We start from the raw sequence: 27,111 nt of genomic DNA on the forward strand, positions 1-27,111 counted from the left end.
ATACATCAGTCTTGATGGTTTTGTTGTGTGCGTTATATGGAATAACATGGCTTTTCAGTCACCAGCATGAAAATGAGCAAGCATATGTTTGTGCGTTTGTTCAATGGCAATTCTGTCGCCGGTTAGTGCATGTCTGTAGGCCTTGTAGTTTTTGCATACATTATTCTTTTTTTTAAGGGAAGACTGCTCAAAATAAAAATACTGCTTTTCAGCAATGTCTTGACAAACATAGTTATTAAGTACACATTATTAATTATTAATTCATTATTTATGATGTAAGTTTGATCCCATTTTTATTATTTTTAATAGTACTTGGTTGTATCATACAGTACGATAGTACTGTATAGTAGAGGTTGGTAAGAAATCATATGATTTTGTGGATTTTCACACCTTAAAAAAAGGCCTTGTAATAAGTTTTACCTGAAAATACCACCTGGAATACATTAGTACTGCTGTAATGATGCTGTAAATTGGTTAAATGAAGCGAAAAGTCGAACACTTCGATGTACAGTGAGTTTTTAAATAGAGGTGTACCGATATACCGATACATATCATCGGTGGCCAATATAGACATTTCTACTATATCGGTGGGAGTCGATATTGCTGCTAGAAACCGATACGATACACCGATATACAACTGAACTATCTTGAGGACACTGTCCAATGAATGATCAAGCCATATTATAAACCCTATTATTTAGCTAACAAGGATGGGAAACAGTAGTTATCTTCCTTGTCTAAAAGCAGTATGCTACGCGAAGCCATCTAAGTGCATGGATAATTACTGTTTTGTTGTCACAAAGCTTACCAATCATACAACAAACACTCATAGTGGTGGGCCTAGGGAAACAGCAAAAAGATGAACCAAGAGCACAGCATAAAACAACTAGCCATCTCTACAAGCCATTCAAATGCGGAGTAATCTTGGCAGGGACATGTATTAAAATATTTGTGGGTGCCTTATAGTCTGAGCTGTCACTAGAGGCCACACCACCATGGGTAACCAAACATAACCAATAATCTTAAGACTGTCTTCAGTAGTTTCTTCAGTAGCTAAAATAAAGTTAAACATGGCATATGTGGTTCTTCAAACATAAATAGCTACAGTTAGTTATATCGGTATATCGGTATATCGTATCAGTATTGTATCGGTTTGAAAATGATTTATCCATATCGTATCGGTATCGGATCGGTTTAGTTTTCTTATATCGGTCCTCTATTTTTAAAATTTTGAAATTCACCTGGATTTTGTCTGCCAGCCTGCCTGCTATAAGACCCGCTTGTGCTAGGTGTACGGCTCCAGAAATTTCAGACCGCTAAGGTAACGACGGCAGATTCACGAATCTGTTGTTCCTATTACGTTCTGTCGACTGCACCATGCTGTTTGCTTTCATCATTAATTCGCTTCTTTGTTCTTCTCGAAGGATAATAAATAGTTGCGTTGCTTAATAGCTGCAGCACACGCCACAACCCAAACACGTGAAGTGTGAGTACGTGTGCGTAAGACGAGGGTGAACGGGTGCAGTACCCAAGGAGTTGTCTCTAGCATTTATTAACGCTGGGTAGTTGTTTATATATATATATATATAGTCTTAATTACCAGTTTAGCTTTTTTGTGGGGTAGCTAGCTAATATTGTCTTTGAGGGGCAGATCCACCTCGGGATCCAGACTTCTAAAAGCAAGGGTTCTACTCTTAATGGTGGGCTCTCCAGCGATGTTTTAACTGTAAAATCATCAACATTTAGGCCATTACAAATACAGCTGAAGCCTTTAACAGTTACTGTAATAGCTTTAAAAGACAAAGTGATAATTATTTTAGAGGCGCTTATTGCGTACGAAGGTAAAAGATAGCTGCTTCAAGTGATATTTATACTATGTGGAAAACAAAAGAGTATAATATAGCTAGCTGGCTAGACAAAAAAAGTAAACAAACTAGCTATTTAAAAAAAATAAAGCAAGTAGGGATTGGTATAATATACATGCTACAAAAAGTAAGGAAACAAGCTAAAATGTGTTGTAGGTTAAAGTGTGTCTCGTTTTAGCAAGTACGTAGTCGTCTAATCTTGTTTTCTTACTTTTTACTGCTGGGTCATTTCTCGTTTCAGCTGTAACATTTACGAGCCTGTTTCCTTACTTTTTGTAGCATGTATATTATACCAATCCCTACTTCCTTTAAAAAAAATTATGTTTTTAAATAGCTAGTAATTATTGGAGCGTTACAGTGCCAGCACTGAAGGTCTGACAGCAACATGCGCCGTAGCCTTAGGATTACCCTAACCTAACAAACAGGAACTGGAGACATAAACAGCCTCCTCCAGGAGGGATGGATTTTCTTCCTTTAAACCTAAGTGTTTATTAAATGGATGTCTGAAACAATTGATTACCTGCAGAGTCATTATAGTATTTTGACCAATGGCTTCAAGGCTGCTGGTATAGTGCCGGACATCATAACTTTCCAAAAACACAACATGCTATATAATTTGTAGTGATGCACCGATACTGATACTAGTATCGGTATCGGCCCTATTTTAGCAGTATCGGACTTGTATCGGTAAAGCTATAAATGTCCGATACCAACCAATACTTTAAATGATGTCATTTAATTACTTATCAAGATGGCGGTGTACATAGCGTATCGAACGGAGTTGAGCAAGAGCTGATTTAAGCCATGAATTTCTTAAAGAGCAGCATTAGTATATAGTGCTGTGGACCATCATGTAGCCTCACCAGGGGGTACCCACCATCATGTAGCCTCACCAGGGGGTTATATAACCCACCATCATGTAGCCTCACCAGGGGGTTATATAACCCACCATCATGTAGCCTCACCAGGGGGTTATATAACCCGCCGTCATGTAGCCTCACCAGGGGGTTATATAACCCACCATCATGGGGGTTATATAACCCACCATCATGTAGCCTCACCAGGGGGTTATATAACCCACCATCATGTAGCCTCACTAGGGGGTTATATAACCCACCATCATGTAGCCTCACCAGGGGGTTATATAACCCACCATCATGTAGCCTCACCAGGGGGTTATATAACCCACCATCATGTAGCCTCACCAGGGGGTTATATATAACCCACCATCATGTAGCCTCACCAGGGGGTTATATATAACCCACCATCATGTAGCCTCACCAGGGGGTTATATAACCCACCATCATGTAGCCTCACCAGGGGGTTATATAACCCGCCGTCATGTAGCCTCACCAGGGGGTTATATAACCCACCATCATGTAGCCTCACCAGGGGGTTATATAACCCACCATCATGTAGCCTCACCAGGGGGTTATATATAACCCACCATCATGTAGCCTCACCAGGGGGTTATATAACCCACCATCATATAGCCTCACCAGGGGGTTATATAACCCACCATCATGTAGCCTCACCAGGGGGTTATATATAACCCACCATCATATAGCCTCACTAGGGGGTTATATAACCCACCATCATGTAGCCTTACCAGGGGGTTATATATAACCCACCATCATGTACTGTAGGGGTGTTATATTCAACCCGCCATCACAGGCTTGGGAAGTAGTATGGCTTTCATGTATTTGAAAACAATAGTGATGGGACTGGGAGAAGGTTCATATATATAGAGTTATAACATTACATCATGTGGCACCTTTAAATAAAATATTATATGTGATATTACATTTGAAGTTGTGCATGGTATCATAAATTCATAATATCGATCATATTTGTGACTAGATTGTCTTAATGTCATCTTGAAATATACCACATTTATATGTGTCACCACTAAAGTGCTTTATGCACCTTATATAAAATATTTCACAACATTTGTTGTAATTTAAGGTACTGGCTAATGATTCTAATCACTATAGAAGTTTGGAATGCCTTATTTTAACCACTGAGTTGTAAAGTGTGAGATTTTTCAAAATTCAGTCACAATTGTTGGTGGAAAGGTGTGGTTATCACATCACTATCCTGTCTTCTAAGTTACGTAATGTAAACCATATTCACCCTATTGTGTTATGGTTGTGTTATTAGTAAAATGTGATTGCCACACTCCACATCAATATGTGTTATTCTAGATCTTGGCAGATGAGCAAGGCAACACAGTAAGACATGAAGTGTGTGTTGTGTTTTCAGTAATCCTGTTTAGATATACCTCAATGAGCGAGAGTGTTCCATCCAGCGACGTAACCAGAAGGTTATTGAAGAAGCACCGAGTACCTTCCTAGATCAGGATACTAGGAAGGCAATGGGTCAGCAAGCTGTAATGTTAGCTAAAGCAGTTGACTACTGCTCTGCTGGTTTGTCAGTGATCAATTGCTATTGGTTAGTTTTAGTTGTGTTTTAGGTACTGTGGAGTTTCTGGTGGACTCTCAGAAGAACTTTTATTTCTTAGAAATGAACACTCGACTGCAGGTAATTGTAGAGTAACTGTTTACTGTTTAATAACAAAGTGGTTGCTAGGTGGAACATCCCATAACTGAGTGTACAACGGGGGTAGACATTGTGAAGGAAATGATTCGAGTAGCAGCTGGTATGTCTCCTTATATTATACAATACAATAGTACTGTATATTAGGGATCACCAGCCTCACAATACCTTCATGGCACCGTGACAGTATTGGTTAGGTATAAAAAGTGCCTTCAGTTAGTGCTGAGCGGTATTGATATTTCTAAGACGATACGGTATTGTCAGCCTGATATTGCGGTATAACTAAAATATTGGCACACCTTAGTTTGATACCTATACTTCTAGATATAGACACAGAAATATTTTTTTCTAAAGGAAGAATTGTGTTTGAAAGCTGATCGCAGTATATTAATGGCATTACTTATCTACTCATATATACACTTCTTCACGTAGGCATGATATTTTAACAATTAATTACTCATGTTTTAGGATCCACGGTATGACGGTAGTCAACAAATCAGACGGTATCAAAAACAGATACCGCGGTATAACTAAAATATTGCCATACTGCTCAGCACTACCTTCAGTATGACCTGAAATGCTTCCAATGAGTTGTTACAAAATCGCTTTTTTTTTTTAAATTCTTCAGTGGAATTTTTTGCTGACTGACAGACAGACTGATAGTGTTGCTGTGATAAAAACTCTGTATCATATATCATTAAAGTTTATGTCATGATTTGAACATACATCTCTATTTGTAACTTTTGTAATACAAACATACCTTGTAGTAAAAAACGTTGGTGAATTTGGCGAATAGTATTACAATCACCAAAGTTGTATCCACCAATTATTTTCAGCAATCACATGGGCAGATTATGTTGAAAGGATGGGTATTGGAAGTATTGCGACAGATATCGTTGGTATTCCAAGTGTTTCCTTCGATTGTCGCGAGGTTCATTGTTCCACAAGAGTTCATGAAAATCCAAACATTGCTCTCGACATTATAAGAACCAGCGAGCAATGTTTACATTTGTATACTGTACGAACACAATGTCACTATGTGCAAGCGACTTGCCAATTAAGAGTTGTGGCAGTTATTTCCATCGCAAGTCGTCATCCCTCAATGTGAGGGATAAAGACTCGCGATCAAAACAGCTGTCATTCCCCTTAGTTGGCACAATGTTGTACAGTGCATGGTAGCTCTCTGTATTCTATCATAGATCACAAAAGATTTAAGATGATGCCCCATCTGCCAAAGTTTGTTTTGCCAATTTTTCAATAGTAGATTTTCGCCAAACTTTTTGACCACCAAAGTTTTTTACTATACAGTACACACACTCTCCATTGTAGAGTCAATTTAAGCTGGATGTATCCCACAAGTCAAGGCTACTCATGTTTACCAGGTTTTAACTGCTACTATATAGTTGAGACAAGTTGCTAGTCACTGTTTACTTTGGGCAGGGCCTTGTGGCCACCACTAAACCATCAACACATAACTTAAGGGTGCACAGATATTTGAAGCCATACAATGCATGATTATGTACTGTCTCTTATAACCAGACAATGTGTAAAATGAATCCATATGGTACTTTTATTGGTAGTGGTTCTCTTTCTCTTCAACACAAACCAAACAGAATTTCGCTAGCCCTTACCGTTCTATAGTTACGTGAAATTCTTTCCAGAGTGCTTAAATCGAAACTAGTCCTTCATCTTTACCACTAGAGCGCTGGAAATCACGCTAAATATACTTAAGGTTACAACTCGCATATCTATGAAAAGTATTAATCCATAGCTTAGATTGATAATAAGTAAGCGCTGAAAGTGTGTTTCACTAACCAAATCCTCGCATTTCCATCGCCATTACTTGTGAAGCCATAGTGCTATGGACAAAATCTTTTCATAGTCCTGTAGAGAATTTATCTGCCTATCTCCGTGCAAAATTTAAAGCTTGTACGGCTATCACTCAAAAACTAGTTTTATAACATGTGCTAGGATAGCATGCGCCCAACATTATTGATGTAATAATCACACAAATTCCTATTAACCGCAATCACTAACTTTTCAAAATAACATGTCATAAACGCTGTTCTAAACACAAAGAAGTTCTGTTTTCTCTTCACACACAGGAACAACTTCTTGCTATGCCTGGAGTCTCCAGCAAGTCGCTCTTGGATAGGGGTGATTCCAGCTGGTAACATAGTCCCCTACATAAGAAGCTTACAATTACAATACAAACTACCAGCATACCCTATCACTCGAGAAAACAAGGCATGAATGCATGTTGGCTACAAGCGAAATATGCCTTCACATGTATTTGTCTCCTTAAATAACACTTACTTTTAGACTAGTTCATGCTAGTGTAACTCTTGATCCATTTGCTAACACTTCAGTGATGATTTTAAAGTAAAAAACATGCTGCTCTTCCTCATGTTCTCTGTTCTCTGGCGCAAAACCCAGGCGCTTAACTCTACAAGTATGGGTAGTATTGCCAATTATGATGCAATAGCCGCATGTGGTTTCTGGGCTGTCACTTAAATGACTTCAAATATCAGTGAGCACCCTTAATAAAATGCCAAATACTGTAAGTCTGGCCTCCTCTGCATCATTGTACTACACAACCCAACCATCGATATAGGTGATTAGCCTATCACCAACCCAACCATCGATATAGGTGATTATATGACCAACCGAACCACCGATATAGGTGATCAGCCTATGACCAACCCAACCATCAATATAGGTGATCAGCCTATAACATATTCCAAATTAAATAAGAAATCATAATTTTGAGGTAAAGTGCTGGAAGGAATTTTACACTTGTGTAGGAAGCATTATTCCTACATGTGTAGAGCTTTATTGAGAATTTTTGCAGAATTTTGTAGGAAATATTCCCACTCTGTTGAATGTTGTAAGAAAGATTCCTACACATGGCACAAAGTGTGAGACATCTTCTTGCAGTGTAGGAATAATTCCTACAAGTGTACCAACCCGACCATTGATATAGGTGATTAACCTATGACCAACCCAACCATTGATATAGGTGATTAACCTATGACCAACCCAACCATCAATATAGGTGATCAGCCTATGACCAACCCAACCATCGATATAGGTGATTAACCTATGACCAACCCAACCATCAATATAGGTGATCAGCCTATGACCAACCCAACCATCAATATAGGTGATCAGCCTATGACCAACCCAACCATTGATATAGGTGATTAACCTATGACCAACCCAACCATCAATATAGGTGATCAGCCTATGACCAACCCAACCATCAATATAGGTGATCAGCCTATGACCAACCCAACCATCAATATAGGTGATCAGCCTATGACCAACCCAACCATTGATATAGGTGATCAGCCTATGACCAACCCAACCATCAATATAGGTTATCAACCTATGACCAACCCAACCATCAATATAGGTGATCAGCCTATGACCAACCCAACCATCGATATAGGTGATTAACCTATGACCAACCCAACCATCAATATAGGTGATCAGCCTATGACCAACCCAACCATCAATATAGGTGATCAGCCTATGACCAACCCAACCATCAATATAGGTGATCAGCCTATGACCAACCCAACCATCAATATAGGTGATCAGCCTATGACCAACCCAACCATCAATATAGGTGATCAGCCTATGACCAACCCAACCATCGATATAGGTGATTAACCTATGACCAACCCAACCATCAATATAGGTGATCAGCCTATGACCAACCCAACCATTGATATAGGTGATCAGCCTATGACCAACCCAACCACCGATATAGGTGATCAGCCTATGACCAACCCAACCATCAATATAGGTGATCAGCCTATGACCAACCCAACCATTGATATAGGTGATCAGCCTATGACCAACCCAACCATCAATATAGGTGATCAGCCTATGACCAACTCATTATGTTGATAATTTTGATATAACGATATATAATGGCAGCACTACTGATCCAAGCACAACTCAATAATGGCTACGGCTATATGGGCTTGATTTTTGCACTGTTTGACCTGATTGACATACTGCAGTACGTACAATGCATTCTTCATGGACTTATCTGTGTTCTCCTTTGTGTCCCATTTATCTATGCTGACAGCCCAAGGTGTTGATTCGCGGTAGTGTAGAGTAGGGCCCTTGAATTACTAGACTTCAGTAAACATTCACGAATTTTCGAACTTTTAACTCATTTAAATTTGTCATTAAAATTAATCAACCATGTTACATGAAGTACAGTGTGATGTTAATACATACACAAGTACAGGGTTTGAACTAGCAATTCAAATGGTGGTTGTTATGCAGGAAAACTAAAGCATTGACATTTTCCCTGTTCAAGCTACTGTGGAGTCTTTTAACAGTTAAACCAGCCACTGAAAACAACCTTTCACTTGGTGTAGAAGTTGCAGGGATTGCAAATAGTGGTTTCAGTAGTTGACTTAGACGTGGGTATTGTAAAGAGTTTGCTTTCCACCATTGAAGTGGATTAAAACTTCTACGTATGCTATTTTCAGAAAAATACTTGGATGATAACGATGCTGATGCCTCAGAGCACATGTAAGTTGTACCAATCTCCAGTGGGTGAAGTATCTTTACAAGGTCACCAAGTAGCTCCCATTGTGTGCTGGTCAAATCCAACCTTCTGTGCTCAACCTTAGTGATAGACTCATCTACTAATACTGCTGATATGGGTCATCTATTTTCAAGGAGTGATTGGCACATGTAGAAGGTACTGTTCCATCGCGTTTTGCATCGTTAATCAACTTCCGGCTAGGTTGATTCATGCTCTCTTGTCATCCTCGGTGGCTGGGACACTATGGTGAAAATGTTTAACCAATGATTAGGCAGCACCTAGTGTTTGAGGTAGAGCACTGATACCAAATCCTTTGATGACACATAGCTGTAAACAGTGAGCGGCACAGTTCACACTCTTCCATTGTTTCTCTTCAGCTAAAACACAACCTGCTCTTTGAAAATTAGAACCTTGGTCATGAACAATGGCCGCTACATTGTTGTCAGTTATGTTGTATTCATTTATGACTTCCTTCAATTTCTCGACTATATTATCTCCAGTGTGCTGCTCAGGAAACGGACAAGTGGCTAGTGTGTAGCTTTTCAACTCCCAGGAGTTATCAATGAAATGCAAGGTAAGAGAAATGCAGGCATCATTCGAAAAGCTGGTCCAAATATCAGTGGTGATAGCATATTTTGACTCATTTGCAGACAGAATTCTTTCCAGCTTTTCTTTAGTTACAGCTACGCCTTACAATGTCCATCACATGGACTGCTGACGGAATTATGTACCCAGGTTCCTGGTAAGATAATAATCACTTGAAACCTTCACCTTCCACAATAGCAGCAGGTCGCAAATCCTTCACTACCATCAATGCGATTAATTCTGTTATCCTCTTAGCTCGTGTTGGTGGACATTTCACATGAGAAACGAAAGAATCCATGTTACTCTGGTTCGAGCCATTGGAAACCACTTTCGGTTTATATTTATCCTAATGATAACGCTGTAAATGATCTCAAAGATTACTAGCAGTGCCATAATACGCATACTCCTTGTTGCACAGTTGGCACAGAGCCTTCTTTCCATTGGTACACTTCCACATGTCTGAACGAAACTTTCCCGACAGAGTGCTGCTGCTTTCTGTTTCACTAGTCTCTTCACTGTTTAACTCGCTGCTTCTCTCGCTTGCATGGTCACTCAAAACTTCAACTTCCTCAGACGCCATTTTTTAGATACCGTAATTTTTTGGTTACCCTTCCGTATACTATTCGATTGTACAATTTGAATTAATTTAATACGTTCGAAAGTTCGTTCGTTTGAATGAATGTTCGAATCTTACTAAATTCTTTTGGGCCCTAGTGTAGAGTGATGGCTTCCATATATGTTTGTAATGGGAATCGTCCCAAGTTTTCCGTTGTTGCTTGTATTGATGGCAGAGGCCCTTCTTGTAGTGTTCTTCATTTGTAATGCTGTGTAATTAGTTGAACATATGTAGCTGAAAAAAAAAAGAAGCATAGTGGCTACTTTGCTATTTCAGTAATTGATAGTTGGGGTGTGTGCTTAGACGAAAACAATAAGCTTGGCATGATTCTTCTAATGTGGTATGCTCTGGTTCACCTGCCATAATGATGTTACAATAAATGTAAACAAGCAATTAGGAATTTATAAGGTAAAAAAGTAGTGAAACAAGATACTAGTGGACGTTTTTTTATCTCTATTTCAGACTTATGGCTTTGTCTAGTGCTGTTCACTTTCACTGAATAACCGATTAATCAATTCCAAACTTCAATAACTGGTGATAAATATTAAATATCCAATATTAGGCTCTCAATTATCTTAAATACACACTAACATTTGAGTAGCTTTGAGTGCTGAACATACCAATTACTGTAATTGGTGACTGGGTCTTGGTATAATACATTTTGCAGTAGTTACCCACTTAAAGTAATAAGAAATCATGTGCTCCATGAAGAGATATTTACTGTTATAAAACCATGCCTAAATATTTAATTGTACAATTAACCAGTTATCTTTAAGCATTGGTGACCAATGAACTGACCAATACACAGAGCACTGCACAGTTCTAGTGAAGTCTCTCTTAGTGTAACAGTCAATAAATTAAAGTGTATGTTTGTAGGTCATCCACTTTCCTATACACAAGAGGACATCGGCATTAATGGTTGGGCAGTGGAGGCTAGAGTGTATGCTGAGGTATTAAATTGTCAGTCATACTGTATGTACTTGTGTATTGTCAGTTGTGTATGTGCGTGTGCATTGTCAGTTGTGTGTATGTACGTGTGTATTGTCAGTTGTGTGTATGTACGTGTGTATTGTCAGTTGTGTATGTACGTGTGTATTGTCAGTTGTGTGTGTATGTGTGTATTGTCAGTTGTGTGTACGTGTGTATTGTCAGTTATGTGTACGTGTGTATTGTCAGTTGTGTGTATGTATGTGTGTATTGTCAGTTGTGTATGTACGTGTGTATTGTCAGTTGTGTATGTACGTGTGTATTGTCAGTTGTGTGTACGTGTGTATTGTCAGTTGTGTGTACGTGTGTATTGTCAGTTGTGTGTATGTGTGTATTGTCAGTTGTGTGTACGTGTGTATTGTCAGTTGTGTGTATGTGTGTATTGTCAGTTGTGTATGTGCGTGTGTATTGTCAATTGTGTATGTGTGTATTGTCAGTTGTGTGTATGTGTGTATTGTCAGTTGTGTGTATATGTGTATTGTCAGTTGTGTATGTACGTGTGTATTGTCAGTTGTGTGTATGTGTGTATTGTCAGTTGTGTGTATGTGTGTATTGTCAGTTGTGTGTATGTGTGTATTGTCAGTTGTGTGTATGTGTGTATTGTCAGTTGTGTGTATGTGTGTATTGTCAGTTGTGTATGTACGTGTGTATTGTCAGTTGTGTATTTACGTGTGTATTGTCAGTTGTGTGTATGTGTGTATTGTCAGTTGTGTGTATGTGTGTATTGTCAGTTGTGTGTATGTGTGTATTGTCAGTTGTGTGTATGTGTGTATTGTCAGTTGTGTGTATGTGTGTATTGTCAGTTGTGTGTATGTGTGTATTGTCAGTTGTGTGTATGTGTGTATTGTCAGTTGTGTGTATGTGTGTATTGTCAGTTGTGTGTATGTGTGTATTGTCAGTTGTGTGTATGTGTGTATTGTCAGTTGTGTGTATGTGCGTATTGTCAGTTGTGTGTATTGTCAGTTGTGTGTATGTGTGTATTGTCAGTTGTGTGTATGTGTGTATTGTCAGTTGTGTGTATGTGTGTATTGTCAGTTGTGCGTATGTTCACACTTTCAGTGTTATTTTACATTATACAGTACAATATTACTGATTATGAAGGTTTGTTTTCTGCCCAAAATATCACCAGGAACGCATCAACAAGGGAGCATGTAACTTTGTAAAGAGTGAAATTCAAACATGGCTGCTATGTACTATAAGTAACTTTTAATTAGGATATTATGTGGAGGCACATGATTGAATACGTCACGTTTCCGCTCCGACAAAGCGAAGCTATGGAAACGAAGTTTAATGGCACGATGGAGGAATAATAGCACAGGCTTAGTAGGACAGTCTTTCTACAGTTGATAATCATGTGAAATCACGCTAAATTACTCCACTCGACTATTCCAAGCTCTACCTTCATCTCATCGATCTTCCTATCGAAGCAGTTTTACATAAGATGATCGAGCAACAGCCCATTCAGTGTACCCCTGTTGCACGTAACCGATTATATACATAGTAACACTGGATGCCATGTTTGAATTTCGCCTGTAGTACTGGTAGTGTACGGAGTTACACGCTCCCTTGTCCATAGGATTTGATGAGCTCCTGGTATCACCCTAAAACAGCCCCATTTTTCATTGATGACAGCCTGGCAGCATTGGCTAAAGGTGTGTTGTCCCCAGAGTGACCCTAAATCCTTCCAACATGTTTTTTAATGATATATAAAGTTTTAAAAATTTTCTACTAACTGACTACCTCCAGCCAAGCTTAACTCCCAAGACTACGGGCTTTATTTCTTTACTGGTCGACATCACTTTGTCCCGAGACGTGCCCTTTCGCCATCCACAGCAGCTACAGATGAAGGTAAAAACCCAAATCTCACTGACCATACAACCGCTAATTAAATCAGTGACATAGAAAACTCTTTGAAGTGTTGTTGAATTTACCATAACAGTCTCATATGACAACAGGTCTCTAAATGAAACTTAGAGCCCTAACCTCAGGTCTCTAAGTGGTATTAATAACCTCATTAACCATGTCAACATCAAAGAGAATTATTCATGCTGCTTTCTAAAGAAAAGTTAGCAATGTTCAGTTATATCCAAGGAAAAAGAAGTGGTGAAACAAGCTAAAAGGTAGTGAAACAAGGCAATAGCTAAAAAATAGTTAAACAAGAAAGGTAGTAATTAAACTAATGGATTCAGTCATGGGTATAGACTGAAGTATAGGGATTAAATGTCCATTAGTGTTTCTGCAGGTGTAGACATTCTCTACCTTATAATTATTCCCTTGTTTCAATACTTTTTCCTGAAAATTTTCCTTCTACTTGTATTGTAGTTGACAACAAAATTAGGTATACATGTAGCAGCTCTATTACTTTGCTGCAAGCATTGAAAGGTTATTTGTGTACAGTACAGTCCACTTACACCTGATTTCACCTTTTGTGTCTCAAGCTAAAGTCTGCCCCTATAGTAAAAAACTGGTATTGTCCAGATTGCTAAAAGCAGATGAAATAATGTAAGCAAAAGTTACATCACTAGTCTATTATGTAATAATTACTAGACATGTTCTTTTGCTAACCCTAACCCTAAGCAGAATTTGATTGTGAAGTTGCTGTTTACACAACGGTAACCACAAAGCCATTGTGTAACTTTAAAGTGCAAAATTGGCCTCAAAGATAGTATCTCACAACTTATCAGTCTATATAGTACTATTATTATTATTATTATTATTATTACTAGGACCGCGTCACATACAACCAAGTACATACACCAACGTTGCAACCTACCCATTGGGCAAGTATAAACAGTGCCATAGGAAACACTCAGAGCAGTGTGCGTGTACCTGTGGAAATGATACATATGCATACGTACACAGGCAAGGGGGCATCAGAAACCACAATACTAAAACACAACCTAAACAAAAAACCAAGTTAAGTTAGCTATATTGAAAGTAACTATATATTGTAGGTGTGACGTGTCTCTGAAGATGACTCAGCAGTGAAGTGAGGCTATGCAGAATAAGGGATATGGTGAAGGCACAATTAGCAATTGATCCCAATCAAGCCAATATGGCACAACAGACTCTGTTGTAACTAGAGGCCACTGGTGATGTACCTGTATATCAGCGGTGTGGCATTGGCACAGTGATCACAGTCTATAATATTATGCATGCAGCCATGCACAACATACAGGAGATAGTTACACATTGTTGTATATACAGCACTGCATCGGCTTCTTGTTTAGCTATTACAGACTCACAGTAGACTAGTAGTTAAGCCTAGTGGAAAATAATTCCAGCTGCCAGCAAGCCAGATGAAGGTGGCGGTCAGTATAATGAAAATAATTCCAGCCGCTAGCAAGCCAGATGAAGGATGAAGATGTAGACCTATAATACAACTACTGGTACAAGTATTACATTACTCATTACCTTGCTGTTCCAGCTGGTTGTTTATAAGCGCATCAGCTGGTATCCCAACTGGTCATCAGCTGGTCCTTCACTGCATGACGCCTGGAGCGCATATCTTGCACACAAAAGACACAGTTACAAACATTTAAACATACTTGTAATGTTGTTGCTTACCAGTAAAGTGGTGCCTGGCCTCTCCATGGACGTTTATTAATCTTCTCGGTGGAGCAATCTGTAATTAAACAAGGGCGTGGTGCCGGGCGTTATATAGAATTACACGTACGGTAAAGTCATCAGCACGAACAGGCGTACTTATTACACGGTTGTGCCTTCATTCACAGGCGAATCTATCCCCGCTTAGTTCATGTCTCTAGGCCTCGTAGTTTTCTCAAACATTATTTATTATTTATTCATTCATTATTAATGACGTAATTTTAACCGCGTTTCTTATTATTCTTACTACTTGGTTGTATAATTACTAGGACCGCGTCACATACAACCAAGTACATATACCAACGTGACAGCTCCCTGGTGAGGCTATTAAGTGGTGAAGGCATGATCCCCAAATCAACTCAATACCGTATAGCGGGTTATTTTCGAAACAGAAATTTTTGCACAAGAAGCAAAATCTGAAATTAGAAAGATTTTAATTTCGAAGAGTGCATATTTCGAAGTCCGGATGGATTTCAAAAAACGGAAATTCGTGTCACAAATTATGAAGATGCGTGAATGTTTGCCGAAAACTGACTTACTGATGGAATAATTCCCATTCCTGTGCACTGGAGACTGGAGAGAAGACTGAGGGAGTCTCGGGTGGAGTGAATTCACTGGCACGATCACGCTCGACTCACAGCTAGCTATCCTGGGCCTACCATAGATTCTAGAGCAGACGGCATCAATTCCCATTCTGGATCACCTGTTTTCTGGTTATTGGTACAGTAATGATACAGTTTACCCATTATCATCAGCAATACTGAGCTAAAACTCGAGGAATACACGAACGAATCGCCGAAAGTTGGACGATTGCTTTCGCTTGTGGGAATTTATTTTCGACAACAACGGACGTGGGAATTTATTTTCAAAGAGAAGGGCCTCTTCGAAATATCCGAAAATAAAAACCTTTCGAAAATTACCAGCTATACGGTATGTCACAGTAGTGACAGATATAACACAATAGTGGCATTGTAACTAAAGGCCACCAGTAGCTAAGTGCCAGTACACATTGGTGTGGTAATGGCACAGTGATGTGTACACAATATATGCATACACAACCTACAGGAGATGCACAATACTGTAGGAGTATACAAGCCAGGTGAACCAGATAAAGGAAGCCAGCCAGAGCCTAGAAAGCTAGATAAAGGCAAAATGTACAATAATACTAGAAAACATTTAAAGCATACCAAGCTCTTACAATACATTAATACAAACAGACAACCAAACCAACCAGAGCCTAGCAAGCCAGAAAAAAATATAGTAAAATACAAGACATACGTACATTACAATACAAACTTTATTTTTTATTATTATTATTAGCGCTTTACAGTGACCAGCACTGAAGGTCTGACAGCAACATGCGCTGCAGCCTTAGGATTACCTAACCTACAAGGACTTAGACCTAGTGACTTGACTTACTGACTGAATAAGGTGTAACAGAAAAGGGGCCAAAGAAAGGAAAAAAATCCCTCCAACCCCAGGATTCGAACTGCAGGTTACCCAATGTCTAGTCGGGGCCACACTCAGTCTTCCTCCAGGAGGGATGGATTTTCTTCCTTAAACCTAAAGTATTTATTATTAGCGCTTTACAGTGACCAGCACTGAAGGTCTGACAGCAACATGCGCTACAGCCTTAGGATTACCTAACCTACAAGGACTTAGACCTAGTGACTTGACTTACTGACTGAATAAGGTGTAACAGAAAAGGGGCCAAAGAAAGGAAAAAACAAAAAAAACAACAAAACAAACCTGTCCTTGTGCAGCTGGCATGTCAAACCTATTCAGGTGCCCTGCAGCCATAGATACACAGAGTGCATCCACTGGCAGCTGGCATGGCGACTTGAGACTTAGTGTGCCAGCTGGCAACACTTTCAAACACAATTGAACAGTAGTTCGCTCGTCTAAAAAGCCTTTTGAATCTGCTCAATTAGTAGTGGGTTTTGATCGGCATTAAATAGAATTGTCGTACGTTTCTATCACCTCCACGGAAACATTCACCCATTATACGATTATCTCTTCATACAACATGGATTCTATTCCCAGTGAGTGCGAAGCCTTAGGCCTTGTAGTTTTCTCAAACATTATTTATTAATTATTATTTATTTATTTATTCATTCATTATTAATGACGTAATTTTAACCGCGTTTCGTATTATTCTTAGTACTTGGTTGTATAATTATTATCAATTTTACCACGAGGGAAGGTATACACAAAAGGCAAAGCCTGTACAAGGTGTCAGCCCAAAATATAACATTACAAAAACAACAAAGAAACAAAGAAATTTACAAAACTACACTAAATACAAAATACACAGAAACAAACAAAAGCAACATCAATTAACACACACATAACAGTATAAAGAATGCCGGAAAGATTTGGGATTGGAGTCATTGAAAATGTATAATGGTATGGAATTCCATAGAAAGACAGTATTGATAAAGAATGAATAATGACGAGAATTGATTGTTGACTGAGGTGGACACAATGATAAATGATGACTTCTGGTAGATAAAACTGTATTAAATTTAAAGTGACGATTGAAATTTATGGATGTACATTGATGGTAAATATCATGAAGAAAAGATATAGAAAGAAGCTGACGTCTTGTTTGGAGGGTTGGAAGACTAAGCTGAGAGCAGCAATCACTTGATGGAATGGTCCAAGAGTTTGTTGGAGGACTCCAGCGACTGCCACTAATCCACCGAGCTGCCCTATTTTGCAGGGATTCAAGTAATTTAATATCTCCTGAAGTATGTGGGCACCACACAACAGCGGCACACTCCAGTGATGGACGAACAATTGCTTTGTGTGCTGCACATTTGGCTGCACGGCTGCATCCATACATTGAACATCACAAGTAGTTTAAGGACTTGGTGGCCTTTTTCACAACATATACTTGCAGTGCTTTGACCAACTCAGTTTGCTATCGACAAGCAGACCAAGGTATTTTACTTGATTGTTCCAAGCTATTGATTGCCCATTAACACAATAAGTAAAACCAACAGTTCTAAAATGTTTGACAAAGAAAGTGATGCTTTGAGCATTTATAATCGATTCCTCCATGTGAAGGTTATGTGGTGAATGGGTTAAAGCAGCTTTATAAAAAGTGATTACTTATTATATATATGTATTGTTGACAGGACCCAGAGAAGTTCCTGCCCTCAACTGGCTATCTATCAACGTATATTGAACCAATAGGAAAAGCTGCTGGATTTGACAATGTATGCTGATGACATTGCTGATGTGTTGTAACATTTCTGCCTTGTAGGTTAGAATTGATACAGGCATCTTTGAGGGTAGTACGATCAGTATGTATTATGATCCTATGATATCCAAGGTAATTAGTTTTGTAGGGTAAGTCTAAATAAGATTTTGATGTAAGGAAGTATTATGTGACATTGGTGTAATGTTGTATTTCTGGGCAACAGTGTGCTGGTTCAGTCATGATAAGGGTTTAGATCATCACATCTGAGCAGCAGTGTGCTTGTTCAGTCATGATAAGGGTTTAGATCATCACATATAAGTTTATTTATTTACAGTAGACCCTCAGTTATCTGACCTTTCATAGTGTCTGTAGCCAGTGTTGAATCTAGAGCACATCTGTTCTGATTTGCATTCTTTTAGGCCAGGCGAAGTAGATTGCTTGTTTCTCATCAGCCTCCACTTCTACCAAAACACTGCCGTCTCAACTTTCATTATTACATTCTAGTATGACAGACCGCTACCGTAGATGTGCTGCTGTGTATGCTGTGTAAAAATATTTATATGGTTTGTATCTGATACTAGCACTGGTATCTGTCCTATGTGCAGGACTTTATGACCCTGGTTACACTATATTTCAGTGTATAATACATGTAACTTACTGCTCACTGGACAAAGAACTAAATGGGATCAAACTTGAAGCAGTGTTTGTTGTGCTGGTTATTTGGACACTGCAGCATAATTATGATATGCTCCTGCAGTACCGCAACAGATAATTATTGTGTGTGCAGGATTTCATTTCCCCATAGTTACACTACTTCAATTAGTAAGACATAATGCTGAGATAAAGTCTATAGCCCTGCACTATAGGTGCAGGACTTCATTGCCCTGCATGGCACTTCAGTACACTTATACACGTATAGTGTAACTTAATTAGTGCAGGAAATGATAGCTAATACTCATCCATTTTAAAAGCAATATTTGTCATGCTGGCTATTTAGACACAGCATAATAACTCATGCAAACACATCCAACTGTATGTTACCAAAGTTGTGTAATGTACTGCAAGTATGCCTACACTCCAACAGTACTACATTCTGTACCTATCAGTTAATATATTTTTTATTTTTTTATTTTTAACCCGGGCTTGATGGACTGTCCTTGCCTACCACCCCCAGCACATAAATGGCCTGTGCTGGACAAACCGGGACTTTCTTAGTCCACGGCAAACTGAGACTCTGCCCGAATCAGCTCCACAATTGGGGGAGTCTTAACATAGTGACCGATGGATGAGCGGGCTCCGCGGATGCATTGTATGGAGGACCGCAAGAGAGAAAAAGATAGACAGCACCTTAACCACCCCATGGCAACAGAGTAATCATCGCCCCACTTGTTTGAAAGTTGATGAGCCAAGCGTTGATAAAAAAACAGAAGCCTCATGAGCCAGACCACCAGAGGCAGACATTACCAGGGGGGTAAAAGAGGCATGCTCCTCCTCACGAATTCTCTGAGCATACGCACGTTTCTTAATGTTCTCGTGCCTCCGATAACAGGAGGCCAGTGATGAGGACGCATTAGAAGCAGCCAGAGGGTTGAACACCCGCACATCCACAAAACATCTTTCACTTCTTCCACCCCAAAAACCAATCATGGCGATGTCAAGACGGGCACCATCTTGGATATTGGCAGAAGCAGGGTAGTCCTGCTGTGAAACCGGCTGGAGCTCTGGTTCAACAGCTACCTGAGAGCATACTTCAGTCAACAGGGTAGCAGTTAGATCTCTGATCTCATTGTGTCGGATAGAAGGTAAGCCACCCTTGGGACAGGATAAAGCATGCTCCACTGAAAAGGAAGTCCCACATGCACAGTGAGCAGGAGTCCGCTGAGGAGACCACCCATAACGTAGTGCCACGGCATCGTGAAACGCGGACTTATGTAGTGCAAAGCCATGTTCCTGTAGGGGCCGGGTGGTAAGCCAGTTGGAGGCCCCTTTGGCTGAGGCTAGATCTAAAGCTCGTTGAGAGGAGGGATCTAAGTGGGTACGCAAACTGGAAGATGTATCCGAATAGTTGGAGGATTTGGAATTGCGGATTGCGGACTTGCGAGATAGCTGTTCTGTTTTAACAATAGCCAAATTGATACCCCGGTCCAGAATGAATTGTGAAAGAGGCTCAGTAATGTGACACGAGGCTGAATACTCCTCAGCTGCAATAAGAGTTGGGTTTATGATACCCAAACCACCATATCGAGGTGGAAGGGTAAATAATTTACGGATTGTGTCATTTGGTGGAGAGCAACCCATCAAAGTAGGGATAAGTACCAGCCGGATGTTGTCCTCAAGGGGTTGTAAAGCCTCTGATATGTTTGGAGTAGTGCGACAAAGGTAGAGCCAATGGCTTGACAAGCCATGAGTGAGAGCGGAATAAGCAGCATGCGGCTGAACTTGTGCGAACTTGGCAAGCCGTGTAATCTCTGCTGACCAACCAACAACCTTGTCCCTCACAAATTCCTGGACATAAGCGTTTGAACCAATGGCAGCTACCAGAACCTATCAGTTAATAAGGTCTGCCCTATACATGCAGGATTTCATTACCCTATATTTCCACTATTTTCAATTATCCTTATTTCAGTCTAAACAAAAGTATTATAAGTTGATGTCAAAGTGTTTGCACTGCACTCTAAAACACAAGAAGTCAGTGTGCCCTGTGACACCAAACTGACCAAAGTGTGCCTCATGACACTATTTTCTGTGCAAAGCACACTACATTTTTACAGTGTGAGAGTTAAAATAAAATCGCACACATTGAATGTTGCACCAATAAAGTTCAGAAGAATCAAAAAAAAAAAAAATTTACATGAAAAGTTTGAAATTCTTGTAGCAGAAAAAAAAAAGATTGCACTTAAAAGGTTGCCAGAACAGAAAAAAAGAAAGAAAGAAAATAGCCTCTAGCAGTAAGCCAATTGTCTAACATCAGCAGTTATCCTTAAAAACCATCTTATAAATACATGCATAAGTTGACTGGCATAGGTGTTTATTTGCGGTTTGCATGTGGTTTACAGAAAGAGTTTAAGCGAGTTTTTGCTCTAAACCCTTGTACTAAATATGCTGTAAATGAAGTAAGAGGTTTTATTTAAATGCTAGCTTATTCCTTGATAATGAGCGCTTTGTTTGGTGCCAAAACCATTACAATACTTGCAGCAACTGGTGAGAAGAATGCTGCAATGTTACCTGCTGCCTATAGTTTGTACACATTGAGCTGGATCCTCAAAAACATTTAATAACTCATGGATGCAACTACACAAGTACACAGAAAAATTTGGAATTTTCAACTAGAGTAGGGACCATAGCACATCGATAAAAAGTACTGAAACAAGTTGGAGTAATCCATGATATTAAATCATAGTAAAACAATAAGAACTGTTATATCCCTACTGTGCATATAACAGTTCTTATTGTTTTACTGTGATTTAATATCATGGATTACTCCAACTTGTTTCAGTACTTTTTATCAATGTTCTATGGTCCCTACTCTAGCTGAAAATTGCAAAATTTTTTGTGTACTTGTTTGTTAACTTTTATTGTAAATAATCTTATTACGACTGGGAACCCATGCATATATATGCGGCATCTGAAATGTCGCCTCTCGCCCCAGCTATATCAATTATTGTCTGAAAAGTGAAGTATTAATTACGATTCATTGTCAGCTTTGTTCAACAAGTTACGCAACATTTTAAATCAAGAATTATTCGAAAAGCACCTCTGCAATCCATGCATACTAAAAGGAATGGTGCTGTGCGCCCCGGTTGTATCAATTATTGTCTGAAAAGTGAAGTATCCATTATGCTTCGTTGTCGGTTATGTTCAACCCATTACACAGCAGTATGGATCAAGAACTGTTTGAAAAGCACCTCTGCTTTCAAATTGGCGACTATGACAAATACGGATGATTTCCATTATGAAGGGAAGCCATCACGTGCTATTGCCAAATCGACACTTTTCACTGTCAGCAAAGATGAATGGGACACAATGGAGGATGCTGGTAAGTCCACGAAAAATGCATTGTACGTACTGCGGTATGCCAAAAGGCACCTGGGCTGAAGTGACGTTGAACAGTGAAAAAATCAAGCCTGTAGCCTTAGCTGTTATTGAGTTACGCTTGCCTGAAGGCATCAGTCAATCAGTCAGTTACTTACTCAGTCAGTAGAAAATTCTGTTAAATAAATTATTTTTAAAATTATGTAGTAACCTGTTAAAAGTGTTTCAGGTTGATCTGAAAGCTTGTTTGGGCTTAGTTCTACCTAACCAATACTGCCTCATTGTCGTTAGGGGAAATTGAGGCTGTTTTTTGGGTGATATTATTTCGTGGGCCATGCCTACTCCTTTGTGGTCCCTACTATACAATTACTATTGTACTGTATGATACAATCTTGAAATGTGGCTCATTTGTAATACTGCTTGACCCACTAAAACAATTCAAAATCTTTTCATTCCGATGTCTGACATAATATTTATGGCCAATCGAAATTTTCACCAAACATTTCCTATGGGGGAGCCATAAAACTGTACCATCAATTACAGTCCTTTCCTGAACTTGTAATCGAGCCACATCATATGTGTTTGTTGTTGACACCTTTGCTATCACCACTAATCATCTGATTGGCTGAAATTTGAACTCTCTTAAGAAAAAATCTGCTTTTAGTTTTTAGTTGTTTTTCAAGATCCAGCTCAACTTGAACATGCTATAGCCACAATCGAATCTTTCACACATGTATCATACACTACAATAGTAGTGTTTAGTAGGGACCACAAAGGAGTAGGCATGGCCCACGAATTAAAATCACCCAAAAAACAGCCTCTATTTTCCCAGACGACGATGAGGCAGTATTGGTTAGGTAAAACTAAGCCCAAGCAAGCCTTCAGATTGACTCAAAACACTTTCAACAAGTTGCTATGTAATTTAAAAAAAAATTATTAAATGGAATTTTCTACTGACTGAGTAACTGACTGACTGATGCCTTCAGACAATTTGTATTTGTATTTGTATTTGTATTTTAAGGATAAAGGCTTATGCCTGTACATCCATAAACAAAATTAATAATTATTATGTACTTAGCTATTCTAATTACTACACAAAATCAAATAAGCAATTACTATAGTGTCTGTCCAGCAGTGTTTTAAAATCATTGACAGAGGGAGAATCAACAATAGATTGGGGTAATGAATTCCAGTCATTGATTACTCTGTTACTATAAAAATTAGATCTTGTATACGAATTAGTGTGATGTTTGAATAATTTCCTTGTGTGACCTCTTGTTACAGTAGAAGTGGATGGGGTAAATAAATGATTTTCTATATCATAACTGCCTTTGAGAATTTGGTACAAATATATCAAATCACCCCTTCGTCTACGGTGTTGTAAAGACAAGCGTAACTTGATAATGGCTAAAGCTACGGGCTTGATTTTTTCACTGTTCGATGTCGCTTCGGTCCGAGAGGTGCCTTTTGGCATACCGTAGTACATACAATGCATTCTTCATGGACTTACCAGTGTTCTCCTTTGTGTCCCATTCATCTTTGTTAATAGCGAAAAGTATTGATTTGGTGGTAGCACGTGATGGCTTCTCTTTGTAATGGAAATCGTCCGTATTTTTCATAGTGGCTACTTCGATTGCAGAAGTGCTTTTTGAACAGTTTTTGATTTGTACTGCTGTGTAATGGGTTGAACATAGCCAACAATGAAGTGTAATGGATACTTTGCTTTTCAGATGATAATTTATGTAACTGGGGCGTGGCACCAACCCTTTCTTTCGGTATGCGTGGGTTGCAGAGGTATTTTTCAAACAGTTCTTGATTCGTACTGCTGTGTAACGGGTTGAACATAGCTGACAACGAACCATAATGGATACTTCACTTTTCAGACGATAGCTGGGGCACGTGGTGCCATTTTATATGCGTGGGCTCACCAATTATAATAATATTATTTACAAAAAAAAGTTAACAAACAAGTATTTCTAAAAATTTGGAATTTTCAACTAGAGTAGGGACCATAGCACATCAATAAAAAGTACTGAAACAAGCTGGGGTAGTGCACGATATTACAGGTTTTTGCAAGTGAATTCGGCGACTTTGTAATTGAATTCGTCCTGTTTGCAATTGAGTTTGTCGCTTTTGCAATTGAATTCGTCCCGTTTGCAATTGAATTTGTCAGTTTTGCAACAAGAATGGCAGCTGGAGGAAACACGAAAACATGATGTAGCAGCTGCTACAAGAACTTGTTTAAGTACAACAGTAGTAAACAACTCTTTATAAGGCAATAATTCTTCCTCTACAGCCTCTCCAGCAACATTCGCAAGTTAATTAACTTGTCAGACAGCTATCAACTTCACGTACTACCAGCTTCAATTACTTTCTAGTGTCTCAAGTGTAACTCTCCAAGGCATAAATAGTTCATCTCTTAATGAACAGGTTGGTTTCTTGAAGCCGTTTTGTATATGACGAATTGGCAAACATGACGAATTCTATTGCAAAACTGACTAATTCATCTGCAAAACCAACAAATTCAATTGTAAAACCGATGATTTCAATTGCAAACGGGACGGATTCAATTGCAATACTGACGAATTCAATTGCAAACGGGACGAATTCAATTGCAAAAACCTGTAAATCATAGTAAAACAATAAGAAGTGTTATATCCCTACTGTGCATTTCCATAATGGCATCTTGGAGCACAGTAGGGATACAACACTTCTTATTGTTTTACTATGATTTAATATTGTGCACTACTACAGCTTGTTTCAGTACTTTTTATCGATGTGCTATGGTCCCTACTCTAGTTGAAAATTCCAAATTTTTAGAAATACTTGTATAAAATGAAGCCAGTGGTTACACTCATATTGGCATGGGTGGTTAATCACCTGGCATGCTATTAGCCTGCAATAGAAGTGTTACATAATAGTTGTAACACGGGCACTTGTGGTCTGCCTGTATGTCCACCCTCAGGCCTGCGGCCCTCATGCTTTGGGTGGGCATATCAGGCAGACCACTTGTGCCCATGTTACAACTATAACATAACACTATAGTGGTACTGTATAGTAGGGACCACAAAGGAGTAGGCGTGGCCCACGAAATAATATCACCCGAAAACCAACCTCAATTTTCCCAGACGACGATGAAGCAGCCATGGTTAGGTAAAACTAAGCCCAAAAAAGCTTTCAGATCAACCCAAACCGTTTTCAACAAGTTGCTACGGAATTTTAAAAAAAAATTATTTAAATGGAATTTTCTACTGACTGACTGATGCTTTCAGACAAGCGTAACTTGATAATGGCTAAGGCTACAGGCTTGATTTCTTCACTGTTCGACATAGCTTCGGCCTGACAGGTGCCTTTTGGCATACCGCAGTACATACAATGCATTCTTCATGGACTTACCAGTGTCCTCTTTTGTGTCCCATTCATCTTTGCTGACAGCGAAAAGTGTCGATTTGGCGATAGCACATGATGGTTTCCCTTCGTAATGGAAATCGTCCGTATTTTTCATAGTGGGTATTTTGAAAGTAGAGGTGCTTTTCTTGATTCGTACTGCTGTGTAATGGGTTGAACATAGCCAACAGCACAGCGTAATGGATACTTCACTTTTCAGACGATAATTAATATAATTGCGGTGTGTGGCACGGTTTCTTTCCATTGGTATGCGTGGATTGCAGAGGTGCTTTATGAACAGTTCTTGATTTGAAATTCTGTGCAATGGGTCAGGGCCAGAGCCCACGGTCCAGCCAATCACTTTTCAGCTACTTGATTTTAGTGTAAAGATCGAGATACTCTAATAGAGCAGTCATCAAAATATACTCTAATAGAACAGCCATCGTTATACTCTAATAAAGCATTCAATACTTATAGTCTAAGCAATGACATCTGTGTTAACTGTTTTAAAATTACCCATAGTCATCTGCATGGCACACTGCATTGAGCTAATTGATCATGTATGTCATGTCATGCAGTTACAATCTAAAACTAAACTTTCGCGTTGAGAAATTTTTGTATGCATCATTTAGCTACTAGCTGTAATTATCAGATATGAAACTCAATTAATTGGTAATGTAGCGCAAAATTACCATTGATGTTAACAAAAAGAAGAGACTTTGCATAGCTTCCAGATGCCATTTCAGAGTATCTATTTTCAAAAGTTTCCCTGGGGGAGCATGCCCCCTGATACCTCTAGCTTAGCATGCTGTGTGTACTTATAGCACATACAGTTAAGTAACACACCAAAGCAGATAATCTCTGATTTACAGATCATATTAGATCAATAAAAACTGAGTAGTGTGCATGATTATGACCTTCATTGCAGTCCATGGATGGCCGGACCACTCAAAATCTCTGGGGGCTCCAGCCCTACTATGGGTTGAATATAGCTGGCAACGAAGCGTAATGGATAGTTCACTTTTCAGACAATAAGGGCTAGGCATTTCAGATGCGGTATGCTTGGGTTCACCAGTCATAATAAAATTATTTACAAAAAAGTTAACAAACAAGTACACAAAAAAATTTGGAAATTTTAACTAGAGTAGGGATCATAGCACATCGATAAAAAAGTACTGAAACAAGCTGGAGTAGTCCATGATATTAAATCACAGTAAAACAATAAGAAGTGTTATATCCCTACTGTGCATTTATGGTATCTTGAGCACAGTCCACTAGCATATCTGCAAGAGTCTTAAACTTGAACCAAGGAATAAGCAGTTAGTGAGTTTTTATTGCAGTGACAAAGCACTGGGAATAGTCTTGTAAATATTAACCAGTCAGAGCACCGATATGAGAAAAGAAGCACTTTGGTGTGATCATGGCACTCGGCTTCACCTTGTGTTATATTGGTATCTTGGTGATGTCGACATGCTATTGGTTTCCATATTGTACTCTAGATAGTGCTAGAATGTAATGGCTAATACGTATATTATGTAGTTGATTTTAGGTGTTATATTGTGTGTGCATGCTCTAGCTGATTACCCATGGACCTACCAGACAAGATGCACTCAACTCTCTGGCTAAAGCTCTTGACTACTATACTATCAGAGGTAGGCATGTATGCATGGGTGACATGGGCATTCTTGTAGGGGCTAATGGG

At 39.0% G+C, this 27,111-nt stretch overlaps 1 protein-coding gene across 1 annotated transcript in view; it reads left to right on the forward strand.

The window, feature by feature from the left end:
* Positions 1-27,111, forward strand: part of LOC136240033 (propionyl-CoA carboxylase alpha chain, mitochondrial-like) — an 86,495-nt gene that overhangs the window by 43,428 nt on the left and 15,956 nt on the right. The window contains exons 10-17 of the mRNA XM_066030830.1: positions 4,070-4,096; positions 4,141-4,291; positions 4,339-4,406; positions 4,455-4,524; positions 11,069-11,142; positions 17,926-18,006; positions 18,054-18,122; positions 26,986-27,061. Of these exons, the coding sequence (XP_065886902.1) occupies positions 4,070-4,096; positions 4,141-4,291; positions 4,339-4,406; positions 4,455-4,524; positions 11,069-11,142; positions 17,926-18,006; positions 18,054-18,122; positions 26,986-27,061 (616 nt within the window). The remainder of the gene's footprint in view (positions 1-4,069; positions 4,097-4,140; positions 4,292-4,338; positions 4,407-4,454; positions 4,525-11,068; positions 11,143-17,925; positions 18,007-18,053; positions 18,123-26,985; positions 27,062-27,111) is intronic.

This window comes from Dysidea avara, chromosome 12, assembly GCF_963678975.1.
Source record: "Dysidea avara chromosome 12, odDysAvar1.4, whole genome shotgun sequence".
In the NCBI taxonomy this organism is placed as follows: domain Eukaryota; kingdom Metazoa; phylum Porifera; class Demospongiae; order Dictyoceratida; family Dysideidae; genus Dysidea; species Dysidea avara.